Source organism: Hypanus sabinus, chromosome 9 (assembly GCF_030144855.1).
Source record: "Hypanus sabinus isolate sHypSab1 chromosome 9, sHypSab1.hap1, whole genome shotgun sequence".
In the NCBI taxonomy this organism is placed as follows: Eukaryota; Metazoa; Chordata; class Chondrichthyes; order Myliobatiformes; family Dasyatidae; genus Hypanus; species Hypanus sabinus.
The window spans coordinates 39,616,643-39,634,818 of NC_082714.1; the positions used below are offsets into that span (position 1 = coordinate 39,616,643).

Sequence of the window (18,176 nt, forward strand, 5' to 3'; positions counted from 1 at the left end):
TTTAATGAGTCTTTTCTAGCTTATTTAGCTTAAGAGAATGTTGAACATTTAAATTCTTTCACAAGTTGCAGTTGGTTTACTTTGGAACAATCACACCTCTATGCAATGATTTTTCAGCTTTCTACTAGGCACTATCTGTATTTCAGGACACAGCAAATCAAACTTGAAATGTGACTGCAAAACCTAATACTTCTAAAATGTGATAAAGTGCTGTCAAGAAGAGATCTTCATAAGGGTGTTTCTGCTGAATTTTCTTAAAGGTAGATTTTACCCTTTCCTCAGTCATAGTGAGATCAACACATTTCCAGGTCCCTGGGCCCACTGAGTCTACGCTGATCAAAAAACACCTATTTTTTAAAATAAATTTTAATTCTACTCTAACCCATTTGATTTTACTGTTCAAGCCCACCAGAAGAAGTTTACAATTGCCGATTAACCTACTCACCTGCATGTTGGAATATTGGAGGAAGCCAGAGTACATAGTCAAAATTCATAGGGAAAACATGAAAACTCCATAAGTGCCGTGGACAAGGTCACTGGAACTGAGGCAGCAGCTCTGCAAGCTGCACCACTACTTCCCTCAATAGAATAACGCAGTATACGCTCGGTGGCCACTTTATTATGTACACCTCGTTAATGCAGATATCCAAGTAGTCAATCATGTGGCAGAAACAATGCACAAAAGCATGCAGACATGGTAAGAGGTTTGGTTATTGTTCAGGCTGTATGTTACAATGGTGAAGAAATGTGATCTATGTGACTTGAACCATTGAATGATAGTGCCAGACGGGTTGATTTGAGTACCTCAGAAACTACTCATCCACTGGGATTTTCATACTCGAGTCTCTAGAGGAGGGGTTCCCAATCTGGGGTCCATGGCACTAAAATAAAGTTTGGGAACCCTGCTCTAGAGATTACAGGGAATGGTTGCTTAACATCAAAAATATCAAGTGAGAGTTGATCCTGTGGGCAGAAACACCTTGTTGATGAGTGAGGTCAGAGGAGAATGGGCAAATTGGTTCAAGGTGACAGTAACTCAAATAATCATACATTACAATGGTGGTGTGCAGAGAACATCTGAGTACAATACTTTGAAACTTGAAGTTTGTGTGCTCCAGCAGTAGAAGACCATACCTGGTTCCACTCCTGTACTTAATAAAGTGACCACTGAGTGTAGACACCATTCAATCCATCATGCTGAACAAAACTTTAAAAGAGCTTCAGCATTGTTAAATCAGTTACTTAAAAATGTTTCACATTACTTCCTACCCCTTGGTGCCTCTTGCTCAGTTTAATTTTAATTTTAAAGGATACTTTTTGAAGAGTTTAAAAAGTAGAACTTGGCTTAAATGTTGGGTGTGCTTTGAGGATAGGTCATGAATGTCATTCAGTTTGTTCACTGAAGATATGAAGTGTGTAGGTTATGTCACCTTTTACTGTACTTGCAGATAGCTGACCTATCAGCCCCAGCTATGCCCATCACTAAACCTACCTAAGTGGACCCTGGGATTCCTCATTCTGATTTTTTTTACTTAATTAGAGAAACTGGAATTGCAGAGAAACAAATTTTTTGTGTCTATCTGCTCAAAAGAATGTAGAGAAAACCATCTGAAAGTGAGTTAAGACTACAGGTCAAATCTGAATGAGCAACTGAAATAATTTCAGTTAAAGAAAGAATGGAGAATTGAATCAAAAAGCAATAAAGCTCCAAGACACGTGATCGGTGGCTTAATGTTTAAAGAAATGGTATCTGGATGCGTTAGTTGATACTGACCAAAATTCCATCGATTCCAGACCCCGCAAATGTAACCCACTCTTTTAAGAAGGCGGGAGATTGAAAATAGAGAGGAGCAAGAGTGGGAACCATTGAATAGAATAAGTCTTGTTGCATGTGAGTTTCACTTGAGTCAATAAAAATAACAAGGCTCAAGTGAAGCATAGTGTCAGTGGACAGGGTCAGACTGAGGATTGTGCTCAAGTGGCTTTGGTGAGAAGTGGTGGAGTCTATGGTGAGTTTCTGGCAAGTTTTTCTTCCTTATTTTTTCACTGGTAGATCAGCAAGAATGGAGCCTGGGGCAATGGTGTGCTCCTCTTGCATGATGTTTGAAGTTGGGGAGACCTCTCGGGTCAGGCACATCTCAGACTGGGTCCACAGCAATCTTAAGGGGCGAGGGTCAGTGGCTAAAAGTTGTGCATGTATTGGTACCTGTGTCAGCTACTTAAACCAACACTGCTGTTAGAGACCAAACATGGGGAGTTAATCCTGTAAGACGTGCCTTTAGATCCAATAATAATGATGATGTTCAAAGTTGAAGAAATATTTTGATCCTATATTAAGCAACTATCAGAACAAACAATTTTGAAGCTATAAGACTAATGAAACTAAAACTAATGGTATTAAATGTTACTGAACAAAATTTAAGTGAAGTTAAGCAATTTTAAAATATAGTGATCAACAAAAAGATATCACACCCAGTTATCTCGAACTCCAACTGACCAAAGATGAAGCATGAATACGTAACTTTTTGCTTTACTGCACCCTACCCAGGTGACTAACTACAATAGTCAACATAATAAATGAGCAACATAAGATATAATGCAGATACAAGAGATATATGGCTTCTATAGTAGCTAGGAAAAGGGATCAAGGGTAGTAATCTCGGTATTGCTGGCTGTGTCACTCACCAGTAGGGTAAGAATATGATATGCAGATAAATGTGTGGCTGAAGAGTTGGTGCAGCAGGGAGTGTTAAATGGGATCTCTTTCAAGGAAGGTATGACCTGTACAAAAGTAAACGTGAATTCAAGGAGCCAATGTTTCAACTTGTTCTATATGGAACCAATTTGCAGGCAGGTTTGGTAGAGCTATTGTAGGTTTAGACTAGGTAGGTTGGCGAGAACCAGAGTGATGGGTTATATGATGGAACAGTTCGTGCAAAGGTAGATGAAATGTGTGGAAAGACTGAGGAATGATATGTAGTGGATAATGCAGTCAGTTTGATGAGTTGAAATGTGTTGACTTTAAAACGTGATGTAACAGGAGCAAGGGTCATGGAGCATGATCAGTACCTGGAGCTAAGACAATCTGGTAACCCCTCAGGTTCTGTCATGGTTTCTTGTGCCCCACAAACAACCAGGAGAGGCAGAAGATTCTTGAAGAAGTATTAAACTTTAATTTGCAAATCAAAGCTGAGACAGTCATTGAGCTAGTTGCTGATTGCTCACCGATCCTTGTACATAGCATTTTTTATATAGCAATCTCCTGGTTTAGTGGTATTAGTATATCCAATCGGTCTACAGTTGTGTATCACAAGTACACCCACCACTATTGTTTCTCCCAGTGACTTAATCATGCTCTAATCTACATCTTTTAGCTACCTCTCATTAACACCCCATTACCTTCTACATTCTTAAGATTTCATTCTCCTACTAAATTGGATACAAGCAGCATAGCAAAAGTTCAAAGCTGACTACATGGTTTTGGTTACACAACAAACAATGCAACTTTTATACTCCAATATATCCCCCCCTTTGACTCAAAGGGTCTCACAGAGAGAAAGAAGACTAAGAGTCTGCACACAAAAGCCCCAATAAACTCAAGCACTTATTCCCAAATCTCGGGTTGAACTACAATTTTCTGCGCCAAGACCTCAAAGTATTCTCTCCCTGTTACCCTGGGCTGCTGAGCTAAAAACCTGACCCTTTGTACCTGAGAAAGGGGGAAAAACACAGAACCCCTTACAATCTACTCCCACACTGTTGTTTTGCTCTTGTTCATCCTGCAGGTGTTGTAGGCTGTAACGATATATTTTCGGTGTTTCTTTCTCCACTAAGCTTGCTTCAGTAATTGCCACGAGCATCGGAAATTGTTTGGTTGCAGCACGCACTATAAGAGACTTGAGACAAAGAAGAAAACAGCACAGCACAAGCACACAGCTCAACAATACAATACTGACAATTATTGCCATTTTAATTAGCCATGCTCCCCATCCTCCAAGTCTACTTTCTAACCAGTCAAATAACTGATGTCCGAACACTGCATTCTCTGCGCATACCTCGCACTGTGACAAGACAAAGTCCACTGAAGTCTGTAAATAAGGTGACCAAAAACTATCCTTCTTTATTTTCTTTATCACTCCCCCCCCCCCCCCCCCCCCGCACAATAGTCAATCCCATGCGCTTCTGAGATCAGAATAGTCAGTAGAGGGCTGGGCGCTACCAACAAACCGTCTTCCATGCTCCACAAGCCTTCCAGGTTCTGCTTGGCCCCCCTTCGTCTCCACATTGTCTGTTCTGCCAAAGTTGCCTTACCTTGTATTTCAATTAGGTCCTCTACCACAGGTTCTGGAGCTAGGCTTACCTGGGGGGCAATGACAGCTGATGTACATCCAGACGCTTTTCTGGCTGCCTCGTCTGCAGCTTGATTTCCCTTTATTACATCATTTCCCTTTTTATGTGCCTGGCATTTTACTATAGCCAATGCTTTGGGTTTCATTATGGCTTTTATTAAGTCTAGAATTCACTGACAAAGTTGTATGGGATCTCCACTACTTTGTTTAAAACCTCTCTGTTTCCACACTGCCCCGAACAAATGGCATACTCCATGAGCATATGCCAAATCAGTATAGATGTCTACTTTCTCACCTTCCATCGTTTCACACGCAGCTGTCAGGGCTTTGATTTCCGCTGGTTGGGGACAGGACTCCATCCTAATAATCTTATAGCTCGACTGATCCTGCTGCACTACTGAGAACCCTGCATGATTTCCATCATGATCCCTATAACAAGAGCCATCTACGAACAGAACCTTTTTATCTGCATCCTCTAGTGGTTCTGACCGTAAATCTGCTCTTAATTTGGCAAATGCCATCATCTTCCCTACACAATCATGGGGTTCCCCTTCATAGCCCAAAGGGACAAAATCGGCTGTATTACTGGTAGTGCATCTCTGTATAGTTATGTCTGGAAATGTCAATAGCATCTGATACGCTGCTATCCTGGCTGGTGTCAGCACAAATTTCCCTCTTTCCAGCAATTCTGCTACTTTGTGGTGTGTAGAGTCACAGGATACAGATGATGCCTTTTCATATGCATAGTACAGCGTTGCCAATCCCTGATAACAGGGTGGATACCCCTGAGCCACCTCATCTAGTCTCGTACTGTAGTATGCTATCGACTGCTTTGCTTTTTCTGTGTTTGTCTCGTGTTAAAACCGCTGTGACATAACCCTCCTGTCGGTTGGATACATACAAATGAAAAACCTCGTATTGTCTTTTTTTTCCTCCTCATTATCCCAAACTTGTACTTCTCCCTGCATGTTTACTGTTCCCGTCAGCAGGGGGCACTGCTTAGGGGTTCCTTCCTCATTATAGGGAGGGGGCTTTACTGTTTCTTTCACATCTGGGTACGGAGCTGAAGCCAGCTTCTCACTGTACCTTCCTCTCTCTCTCTCTAACAGGCTGTTTCTCCAGCACCTTAGTGTCTTCCTCACTTGTAATCAATATTCTACCTGTCCTCCTCAGCCTTTCTCCCTCCGTTCTGAAGAGTTTTAGCACTTTCATTTCTCGTTCTCTTTTTTGCCCTCTTACATTTATCTTTAGGTTTGTAATTTTTAATTAGCGCCTCTCGCACAAGCTTACATCAAACGTTCCTTCTCTTGGCCATTTTGTGACCAGGTTTTTGGTACTCTTTTCCCATTTTCCTGAAGTTTTTGTGATCTCATATTTATTTACTGGGATTTTTTTGCTCAGAATCTCTACTGCCTTTCCTTTACCTGTCATGTTCTCTCTTTTTAAGGTATTTCAGAGATTCACAGTTTGTTTACTGGATAATATTATATACTTTAATTCTATGCCTAGTCTATCATCTATCTACCAGCGCTTTAAACTATATATTGGACTGTCCTTGTTTCCTATTATGTTCTTCCCGTACAGACCTCTATTCAGAGCGGTATCCACAGAACTTTCTCTTTGCACCTCGTCTATTCAGACCCTTGTCTTTTAAGGCAGTAGCCACTGAGGATTTCTCTATTTTCCTTTCCCTGCCCGTTCAGACCTTTGTTTCATAGGAAGCGGTATCCACAGGGATTTTCTCTATTTTCCCTTTCCCTGCCCGTTCAGACCTTCGTTTCATACGAAGCGATATCCACAGGGACTTACCAACACCACATGGAATTTTTCTTCACTTCTTAGCTTATTTGTACTTATCCTCCCTGCAGAGTTCTTGATCATTCCTCTGAGCCTCCTGTTAGCCCCAATTCTGCCAGATTCTTTGGACTGGAGAGACCCTTCGGCAGTGGTTCCACACTTCTGAGACTCCAAGACCTCCCCAAAACCAACAGAATTCTTAGTCCAAATTGTCGCAAAAAGCGCTTGCTTTTTGTTTGGGTGCACCCTTAATTCTGTTAGCCTTGTGGGGGTCCCTAGAGGACTGGGAAGTGTCCCCAATCTGCTGTTTCCTTTCCGCGGGTCTCTTTCCGGTCCTGCCGCGGTCGCCAATTTTGTCGTGGTTTCTCATGCCCTACAAATAACCAGGAGACGCAGAAGATTCTTGAAGAAGTGTTAAACTTTAATTTGCAAATCAAAGCTGAGACAGTCATTGAGCTAGTCGCTGATTGCCCCCACCCTAGCATTTTTTATAGCAATTTCCTGGTTTAGTTGCATTAGCATACAGTTGCGCAAGTACACCCGCCACTATTGTTTCTACCCAGTGACTTAATCATGTTCTAATCTGCATCTTTTAGCTACCTCTCATTAACACCCCATTACCTTCTACATTCTTAAGATTTCATTCTCCTACTAAATTGGATACATGCATAGCAAATAGCAAGTTCAAAGCTGACTACATAGTTTTGGTTACACAGCAAACAATGCAGCTTTTATACTCCAATAGTTCCTACTAAATCTCTCCCTTCAACATAAACCTATGTCCTCTAGTTTTTGATTCTTCAACCTTGGGAAAAGGACTGTCTGCACCTTCCATATTTATACCCCTAATGACATTATATATACACTTCTATAAAATGTACCCTCATTTTCTCTTTACAAATGTCAAACTGTAAGTAGCCTATTCAAAAACTTTAGCACCAGGAATCGAGTAAAGTCATCATTTCTCTTTTTAGTCACTAAGTAATGAAAGTTGTATTTGTTTTCAGGCAGATGAGTTCTTCATGTTAATTATCTTTATTTTGGCATTTTAAGTCCAATTTTAATTAAACTTGATTTTTTCTTGCAGGTGAATTTGTTTCCTGAAATAGAAGAACAATTTGTTGAAGAGCTGATTACTACACATGAGATCTGGGATTTAAATGTGTAAGTATGTTATCACTGTGTCATGAAGATAAACAAGCCATAATATTTGGCTTTATGATTCATTGACAGTGAGCATATGTAGTACTGAAAGCTTAACCAGTCTGTCCTGTTTCTATTCTCACCCCTGAAACTTAAATGACTTGAACAGTATCAATGTGTTACAAAGAACATACAGAATAACAAACTATAAACTAGAAATTGTTACAGAAGAGTAGCAACAGCAACAATGTTGCTTATTTAAAATTCTGCTGTGAGAATGAAGGGGAAATTCCACTGTTTAACTTCAGATGCTTGGCATGAGACTTGTCTCACTCAATTCTTTTTCAAAATATATTTCTGTTGAAATCCTTTTTGAGAAACTTAAATTAATATTAGGTGTGGATGGATTACTACCACTTCAGTGATTCACCTTCATTGGTTTTATTAGAGACTTCTGGTTTTACATTTGAGATTCCCTGAAATGTAATTTATTCATAACCGTTTAGAGAAAGTGAGCTAAAGCTGAAGTGAAGATGTGAAAACACCTTAGTCAAACAGCAGATGACTCCTAACCAGTGTTTTGGTTAGTGACAGGTATGATATCTCAGGGGATCGACTTTTAGCAAAGGTATAATTGGCCATCACTGAATTTTCTTGTGATTTCATGAGATGCAGAATCGTCTTTTCCTCCTTGTACATTGAGTAACAAGGATCTGTAACAGAATAGAATTGAGGCTCCTGTTCTTCTAAAATGTATGCAATTTTATATACATAAAACTGTACCAACATTTCATTCTTATTTTCAGCTTGTGTAACCATCTCTTAGAAAATCCTGATTATCCGAAGAAAAGTTTAATTTTCACACACAACAGCAGTTTGCTTGAAAGTAATGAAGAGGTAACTTGGTTTTCTATTGGCAACTGATAAATATTATTTCTGTTAATAATATTTGGTTTTGAGTTAATATAAGAAAAAGGCCTGCGTTGACATAGCCACTTTGCTGACCCAAGGAAATCCCAAAACAACCACTTAAATACTTGTTAATGTTTGGTTTTTGCATTGTATAGATTTTGAGTCTATTTGTACCTCCATAAACAGTATAATGTGATAAGTCAAGTGAAGTTTATTGTCGTTTAAATACAGATCTTTATCGTATATCGAAATGAGACAATGTTTCTTTGAACCAGGGTATAAAACATAACACATGATAACTTTATGGATAAAATCTTCAGATGAATTGCACATAAGTAAGAAACTAAAGTGCATTAATATTAAATATTGTAAGGTACCGAACAGATTAACCAGTGAGATATTGAGTACGATGCAGCTGGGAGCCTGGCCTGTTGAGTTCCTCCAGTATTTTGTGTGTGTGTGTGGCCTGTGGAAAGAAAGTGTTTCACATCCTGACAGTTCTTGTTTTTGTGCATCGTAGTCTCCTGCCTGCTGTTAGAAAGTCGAGGGGATGCTGGATGGATGGGTGGGGTCCTTGATAATACTAAGTGCCCTGCATGTGCAGCGTTCCTAATAAGTGTCCCTGCTGGATCATCCCTATGACCCCCTCTGCTTTTCTTGCAGTCCTTTGTAGGGACTTCTGGTCTGATATTTGATTGCTCCCATACCAGATGGAGATGCAACTTGTTGGGATGCTCTGAAAGGTGCTCCTGTAAAACATCATTAAAATGGGGATGGGAGCCTTGCTTACCTCAGTCTTAGGAAGTAGAGGCACTGCTGTGCTGCATTGTTCAGGGAGGTGTTATTAAGGGGCCAGGTGAGTTCATCTGTGATGGGAATTCCCAGAAACCTGGTGCACTTGATTCTCTCTGTGGCAGAGTCGTGTATTTGCAGAGGGGGGTGTTTCTCTACACCTTCCTGAAGTCCACAATGATTTCCTTTATCTTCCTGTTCAGGCTTGGGTTGTTCTTCTCACACCAATCCCCCAGCCACTCTACTTCCTCTCTATACTCAGTCTCATCATTGTTCTTGATGAGGCCAGCTACTGTTGTGTCAGCTGCAAATTTGATGACATGGTTTGAGTTGGATCCTGCGACACAGTCATATATCAGCTGTGTGAACAGCAGTGGGCTGAGCACACAGCCTTGGGGAGCGCCGGTGCCCACTGTTAAGAAGTCTAGTATCCAGTTGTAGAGGGAGGTGTTCAGACCCAGCAAGGACAGTTTCCCCACCTGTTTATGGGGTATGATGGTGTTGAACGCCAAACTGAAGTCTATAAACAGTAGTCTGGCAAATGAGATTCAAAAGAATCCAAGATGGCTGCACAACGCTGCTTGCAGCGGCCACTCCGGAGCTGATTATCTGTTATTTGTGAAGTGGGGTGCCGTGCGCCATCATAATCGTTTGAAAACGGACGTGGGAGTACGGAGGAACATCGGGAAATCTCCAGGAAGACCTTTGTTGCTGCTGTGAGGTCCGGGACTCTGCTGGGAAGAACAGGCCCCCAGTCCTTGGTGTCGCGTTGCCGATGGCCATTGGCGGGCTGTCTTAATATGCTCGGCAGAGGATGGTGCTTGGAGAAGCTGTGCCGGAGCGGATGGTTGTCAGCTCAGAGGTTCAACAGACTCTGAGTCCGCTGCGGTCAGGTCGCTTTCACTGAGTGCTGCGTCTGCGAGGCTGAGTTAGGCAGCGCCATGGAAGTCCATAGCGGGGGTATTCCCTTCTGCTGCCAGCGTGGGATGACGAGTCTGTTCGGACCCTGGGGACTTGTGGAAACTGTGTGGTGATTTCTTTTGAACTTAGTCCTTTAACATCTTTGGACTATTTTTACTGTGCCCATGGTCGGTTTTTTTTTATCAATTATGCTATTGTTTGCACTGTTGTAACTACGTGTTGTAACTATGTGGTTTTGTGCAGGTCTTGTAGCTTTAGTTTTTGGTCTTGTTTTTGTCTGGTAGATTTGGAGCTCCTTTCTGGGGAACACACTAAGACAGTAGTACGATATTAATATGCAGCAGCCTCTCCGGACTCTGGATTGGGGATTGCCAAACGTTATGTGGATTTTCTGGTGTAGTCTGTTTTGTCGTATGCTTTTGTGATATCATTCTGGAGGAACGTTGTCTCATTTTTTAACTGCATTGTATTTGTGGTTTCTAACTGAATAAACAGAATATGAATCTGATTTTCCAGATGAGACAGGACAGAGTGGAGGGTAGTGGCTATTGCTTAATCAGTGAATTGATTTGAGTGATAAACTAACTGGAAAGGGTCCAGTGTAACTGGAAGAAAGGCATCATGGTGGTTGATGTTAATTCCACTGGGCAATAGTCATTAGGCAGGATACTGTCACCATGTCGCCCAGGAATGATGGTCGCTTCCTTGAAAACCTAGTGACAATGGATTGCTGCAGAGAGTTGTTAGCACTCTCGTCAACTGTGCAGTTTTTTCAGAATCTGACCTGGTATGTTATTTGAGTCCCACAGCTTTGTGTGGGTTGACTCTGGCCAGGGTCTTTCTCACTTCTGCTTCAACCAGACAGTGTCTGCTTCCCTGGGGGAAGGGGTGCCTTCTTTGCCAGCATTTTGTTATGCATGCACAGAAGGCATTCAGCCCCTCAGGGAGTGAAGCATCCTAGTCACTAATCTGCAGACGCCAAATCCTCTGAATTCCCTGCCAAACGCTCCTCATGTCTCTGGTATCACAAAAGTGACTACAAATGATCTGAAAATGCTCTGATTTCGCCTTCCTGATGGAGCAGGGAAGCACGGTTCTTGCTTCCCTGAGAGTCGTGGCATCTTCCGATCTAAAAGCAGCATGATCACTCAGCCTGGTACAGAGCTCTGCAGTAAGCATTGCCTCTGATTTGTCCTCACCCAGATATGTTTCGTGATGTAACATCCTCAATGCAGTTCTGTATGTAACAGGTCACATAATCAACATATTCCTTGTGTTTGCCATAGGTAGCAGACTCTCTGAACATCCTCCAGCTAATATTATCAAAGTAGTCCTGCAGTACAAAGACTGCACCCTCAGGCCAGGTTTTCACCACCTTTAGAACTAGTTTGACCTGTTTGATCACGGTTTGTATGCTGGATTTGGCATTACAAATAAGTGATCTGAGTATCCAATGTGGGTTTGAGGAACAGCTTTGTAGGCACCTGGTATGTTATTGTAAACCAGGTCTAGTGCACTTTCACCTCTGGTAGCAAAATCAGCATGCTGGTGAAATTTAGGCAGGACTGTCTTTCGGCTCGCATGGTTAAAATCACCTGCAATAAAAAAAACCATTTGGGTGTTTTGTTTGGAAGTTGCTGGTGCTGCAGAGCTCATGCGGAGCCTCGCCAGCATGGTGGGGGGGGGGGGGGGCGGGGGCAGGAATGTATATAGCTACCAGTGCAATTGTAGTGAACTCCCTCAGTATATATAAGACAGTTTGCACTTTACAAAAGTAAACCCAATCAATGGTGAACAATGGGATGCCATTGTTAAAGTGTCCATATGCCAGTTCTTATTTGTGTAATAACCCAGATAGTCTGTGTGCTGTCTTTACGACAGTTATTTAGTTTATAATATTTTCGCTTAGTAATTCATTCAATAGTATTTTCTAGTTAGAATTAGAAGTGTTTAAAGTATATTCATTGCATGTAAAATATATCGGCATGCGATGACGTCACATCCGGTTTCGCCGCGTCTTGTGGGAAAATACCGGTTTGAAATTAGCGCGAGGGTGGGGGCTTACCACGAGGCTCACCTGAGCAGAAGTTGTTTTGCAGGCATGAGAAATCACAGTGAGAGCAACGCTGTAAGTTAATAGATAATCGATATATTGAACTAAGATGTTAATGCCGATCCTGTTAGAAGTAACGACGGTAGATAATGTTTATGCTTTCGTTAGTTAAAGAGTCGCGGATAGTTTGCATGGAAGTGTATTTAAAGTAGTCAATGGTGCAGGTAAACTCTCCCTGTATACTGCACCTTAGTGTAATGTAGTTATAGTCACCTTTGCAAGTATTTACACTTGAAATGTGATATTAAGGAAGGAACAAATACTGTATCAATCTTGTATTGTTTTATCAACAGTTTTCACCATATGTTAATGTGAAGAGTGAACAGTAAATGGTTAATCTTACTGCGATCTGGTTCTTATTAACTGGTTTATCTCGACGTTAAATTCGGCGTTCGTTACACGCGAAGGAGAACGTTACAGTCTGTTTTGTTGTATTGCTTGAGATAATTATTGGTATTCCTACTCTTAGTCAAAGTATGCGTATTATGTAAGTACTTGGGAGGGCAAGCAAAATCTTGGTTTAATATCTCATGCAAAATATAGCACCCCTAATCCAAGTGTCAGCCTAAATTTTAGTGCTCACAAATCAAAACTGGGATTTGGGTTTATCACCTTATGATTTGGAGATAAATGTACTTATTCATGCATATGCATTCTTGTAACACAGACATTCACAAACATTCTCCCTGATGCATACTCAATGACAATAGCGAAAAAAAAACTTGGCTCATGCCTACAAAAATCATTAATGTGTTATTTGTGGCTGTTTTCCCAAGGTAACTGATAAATATATAATAAATGGTTTACATTTTTTGTTAAACAGAAACCCAAGATCGATTTCTTTGATTTCTCAAAGCTTGCACCTGTAAACCAGCAATGTTTTCTTCAGGCTTCTGACCTCCTCATGGCAGATTTCAAAATGCTCAACAGTCAAGATATCAAATGGGCTTTACATGAGCTCAAGGGACACTATGCAATCACCCGCAAGGTTTGTGTCTTGAGTGAGTTCTCACTCTGTTTTTTGGTTTGGTTTCTTATTGAGCATTTCTAAAATTTGCTCCATGGTGTTATATTGTTGGCTAATTATACAATTCTTACACTCAAGGTATAAGTCAAGCAGATGAAACTTAGTGATTGAGGATTGTAGAATGTCTGTTAATGTGAACGAGAGGGGCAAGATCAGAAATGCTGGTTTCTGATAACAGAGACTGGAAATTGAAATTTGCAATTTATCTATCAGTTCAGTGATCAAAATAAACAGTAAGACTTTAGTTTTGTTTCATTTTTGATTTGTACCAAGTCTTATGTAAATTGTTATGCATGTTTATTTCTTCTGTGGGCACTAAAAGTGCTGTTTGAAAATAGAGCTGATTACTTTGTTAGTCTTGTGGGTACTTCACTGATAGTACATAGGTTGAATAAAAACAAAGTTTACTTTTGTCACATTACTAGAAAACATAGGACATTTGTTTGACAATAAGATTTCTATTGTTTTAGTATCTACAATTAGAAGATGCTGGAAGATTCCAGCAACATTTGTGGAGTTAGCAGATCTCATCTGCAGTATTGAAATAGGGCAATAATCAGACTGGTTAGGGGGAGGGAAATAAAAGCCTTGTTTATTGTTTTCAATTGTAATCTCTGCCTAATGAATGATCTGCATGGTTGTCAGATGAAGATAGAACGAGCTGAAGTAATTGGCAATGTCTGACACCCATCCTCAGCTCTGCAGTCCTTCCAAGTCTTGCTGTTCTACCTCCTGTGCATTGATGACAAAAATCCAACAATAAACCTTGTGCAAATGTTTTTGGTTGCTAAAATCCTAAACCTTTTATTTCAAGCTCAAGTCTTGTTGAGATACTCCTTGAAATGTATCTCTGTGAGCAAGCTTTCTAACACCTCTCCCAGTAACAGTAAACATTTTGTAGGATTATTCCCATAAAGTTTGTTGGTTATTTTCATAAATTGAATGTGTGAACATTTATATATTTAAAGGAAGATTATAAATAAAACAGAAGAACAAAAAGGAGAAATTGGGTTTTGTGACGGTGAATCTCTGGAGCATTTTATTTTGAACTAGACATTGCCTGAATGTTTGAGTCACGTAGAAATGTATATTGCCCTAATTGTGAGAATAAGAATGGCTGAGTGCAAGTAATGCTGGAGTCAAAATTATCTCTTATTTGCTGGCTTCCAAAAATAGTTAAATTATTTGGTTTTAACCTGAGCTCTATGTAGCAGGGCAGGAAATTAACATGCTCTTTTTTTTAAGTTGCTACTCTCCACAAAGCAGTATTGGTACCAAATGTTGTAGTTGTGACTTTATGAATTTGCTTTTCTTTTTGACCCACTACTAGCGGTGGCAAACCTGTGGCACATGCAAAGATTTTGTTGGTGCTGCTCCATGATTCTTTAAACCCCCTTCACACATAATAAAAAGATACAACATGATTATGTTCACTGCCAAATAAAGCAACAAATTAATTTTTACAACCTCAGAGCAGTGAGATGTTTTACAGTAAGTGTCTCACACTGACTTGGTGCCAGATAGAGTTGCAGGAAATCATGATGCTAGATATGTTTTGAAATCCTCACAGGCCTGGTGTACATTTTGGTATTTGGATAGTAAATGGTTACAATAGCAGAACTATTTAGAAACACTGTCATTTTTAAATGTCTTTATTTAAAGATGAGTGGTTTTGAATATTTACTGTTTTACTTTTATTAGTAGTAAAACAATGAATACATGTAAATAAGTAACAGGACTTGTCTTTTTTCCTTAACATCCTTAACAATTCCTTCATTCCTTAACAATTATTGTTGATAAATCATTAATCAGTGAGTATCTCTGCTCAAAATTATCATGATTGTTTTAGAAGATTATCACCAACTTGGGCACATGCTCTCAGAAAGGTTTGTCTCCCCTGGAGTAAGTGATACAGTTCTGGTGCTTTAGCATTTTCTTCTTTATGCTGTTTATTCTATAGGCCTTATCAGATGCTATTAAGAAATGGCAGGAAAACTCACCACAATCTAGTCAGAAAAAGACAAGGCGAAAAGAAATGAACTCGTCTAATTCAATCAGTTTCAAATTTGAACAAGGTGAGAATCAAAAGCTGCCACAATGTGGAGTGCCCAGTTTGTAAGTACTGTCATCTAAAAATGGATAATTGTCTCTTGAAAGGATGGTGAGTAAAGCAAATGGAATAACTCGATTCTATTTACACTCTTATTTCAATAATTTAAACATGTCTCATTTAATTAACACAGATGAGATTAATACTCTCAAGATATTACAAACAACATTGTTGAAAGTCTTTTATATTTAGGCATAATTATTAACATCCTGGTCGTTTCTATAAAATTGCAAAAGTTAGCATGTTTTTAATAAAGTTTTATTGGTCATACTGAAGAATTGCCTGAGTAGCTTCAAATTAAATTCACATTTGTTCTTTGGAGTTTTCAAAACTCTAGCACTAAAAAGCCATGATGACAATTTTGTTATAGCATGGCAAGAATTGTCTGGTAGCGAGGGAGATGTGTCCTTTGATTATGCTGAATGATTCTTGTGCAGCTGTATATTCCATTCATTAGAAATTTTAAAATCTTCCAAGAACACTACTATATCAGAAGCCAGATAGTCTAAGATCAAACAAAGTTTTATCATTCCACTGTCAAAATGCCACTACAGGTTTTAGGTATCTTAAGATATTTTAACTATTGATTCACTCAGTTTCATTCAAATGTTAAAATTTGTCTCTTTGCATGAAGATAAGAATCTGAAAGCCAAGACCATGTGACATTCGTGTTATGGGTTGATTTCCTAGAATACTGTCCATATTGTAATTTACCACAACATGAAAGTGCAACATCTGTGCATCTTGCCATGAAATGAGTCGAAAACAAATGTTGGACTTGTGTTTTTCCCTCAAATCCCATCAAAGCAAATTTTATTCCATATCTATAGCTTTTGTGCAGTGATTTGGTGTATTTCTGTAAACCCAACAGTTGTAATGTGGGAATTGCCTTAAGAAGTTACCACGTGTGAACCATCATGCCCTTGAACTTGAGGCTATCTTCATTCACTCCCAACAATGAATTGTTCCCACAACCTATGAACTAACTTTCAAGGACTTCATCTCATGTTCTCATTATTTCTTTCTATATTTACACAGTTGTCTTTTGCAGATTGGTTGTTTGTCTTGGGTGCAGTTTTTCCATTGATTTTTTTCTTATCTATTGTAAATCAACTGCAAATAAAAGAATCTTGGGGTAGTACATGGTAAAGTATGTGTACAGTACTGTGCAAAAGCCTGGGCACATGCAAAAAAAATTCTGCAAAATGAAGATGCTTTTAAAAATAAAGAAACTTCTAAATATCAAAAAAATTACTAAAGAGCAGTAAACAGTAAAAAAAAATCTAAATCAAATCAATATTTGGTCTGTCCACTTTGCCTTTAAAACTGCATCAATTCTCTTAGGTACACGGTTGTGCATTTTCTAAGAAAATCAGCTGGTAGGTTGTTCCAAGCCATCTTGGAGAACTTGCCACAGTTGTTCTGCAGACTTTGGCAGTCCCACTTAATTCTGTCTCTCCAGGTAATCCCAGACTGCCTCAATGATGTTGAGATTCGGTCTCTGTGGAGGTCATACCATCTGTGCAGAATCTCAAACGTGAGAAAATCCGCAGATGCTGGAAATACAAGCAACACACAAAACACTGGAAGAACTCAGTGGGCCAGGCAGTATCTCTGAAAGTAAACTCACAGTGCACTGGAGATGCTGTCGTCAAATCAAGACGAAAGGTTTCGTTGACTGCTTCTTTCAGCGGATGCTGCCCGACCTGCTGAGTTCATCCAGCTTTTTGCAAAGTAAATGGTAAATGTTTTGGGCCGAGACCTTTCTGGGGGAGTGGGGAGTCAGAGTATGGAGTGGGGGGAGGAGGGAGGACTCCTTGTTCTTCTTTTCCCTGAAGATAGTTCTTTATTACCTTGACTGTGTGTTTGGATTCATTGACCAGTTGCAGAATGAAGTTTGAACTAATCAGATGCCTCCCTGATGGCATTGTGTGATGGGTGAGAACCTGCTCGTACAGTTGGCCCTCCTTATCCGCGGGGGATTGGTTCCAGGACCATCCCGTGGATACCAAAATTTGTGGATGCTTGTCAATTATCAGTGCAATGGTCTTTAGGACCCAGCGGAACCTCGGACTTTATTTAACATGTCTGTGTGCAGTGGGCACTAGGACCTGGCGGTGGACTTTGAATACGCAGTGTTTCTGTTCACAAAAATAATCACGATCGTGATTGAAAATAAGGTGGAAGTAATAAAGTGATTGGAAAGAGGTGAAACGTCACCAGTCATTGGAAAAGCATTAGGCTACAGTCGGTCAACAGTCGGAACAATTTTAATGAAGCATGTGAAAGACCCTGCCCAGATGAAAGCTGCAATTATTACTAAGCAACGCAGTGGTTAAATTATTGAAATACGTATGTTTCTTAAGTGTTTTATATGCAGAGAAAGGTAAAATATGTACTATATACTAAGAAAAACGTTTGACTAACTGATGTTAGATAATACCGGATGTACCTGTTCTGACTTCAAATCCGACTTAAAGATGGATTTAGGAATGGAACTCATTCACAACCTGGGGACTGTCTGTACATTTAAGTCATTTCTAGATTACTTATAATACCTAATACAATGTAATTGCTATGTAAATAGTTGTTTTACTGTATTGTTTAGGGAATAATGACAGAAAAGTCTGTACATGCTCAAACAACGAATGCTGGAGAGAGAACTTCCGGGTTTTCCTGATCCACGTTGTTTGAATCCACGCATGTGGAATCTGCGGATAAGGAGGGCCGACTGTATGTGGCATTGAAGATTCCATCATTTCTGACCAGATCACCAACTCCATTTAAAGAAATGCAACCCTAACTGCAGAGAACCCCTGCCGTGCTTCACAGAGCTGCAGACACTCATCCACTTAGAGCTCTCCAACTTCTCTAGGGACAAATTGCCTTCTGTTTGAGCCAAAAATTTCAAATTTTATTTCATCAGTCTAGAGCACTTGCTGCTATTATTCAGCAACCCAGTCCTTGTGTTTTTGTGTGTAGGTGAATCTTTTGGCTTTGTTTCCACTTCAG

General features: G+C 39.9%; 1 protein-coding gene across 8 annotated transcripts in view; it reads left to right on the plus strand.

Annotated features, from left to right (window-relative positions):
* Positions 1-18,176, plus strand: part of rnf216 (ring finger protein 216) — a 214,653-nt gene that overhangs the window by 30,224 nt on the left and 166,253 nt on the right. For all 8 annotated transcript variants that reach the window (XR_009513929.1, XR_009513930.1, XR_009513931.1 and 5 more), the window contains exons 5-8: positions 7,234-7,310; positions 8,096-8,186; positions 12,851-13,015; positions 15,015-15,129. Coding sequence is in view for 3 of the 8 variants with exons in the window: in XM_059979517.1 (XP_059835500.1) it covers positions 7,234-7,310; positions 8,096-8,186; positions 12,851-13,015; positions 15,015-15,129 (448 nt within the window). In the remaining 5 variants the exon portion in view is untranslated. The remainder of the gene's footprint in view (positions 1-7,233; positions 7,311-8,095; positions 8,187-12,850; positions 13,016-15,014; positions 15,130-18,176) is intronic.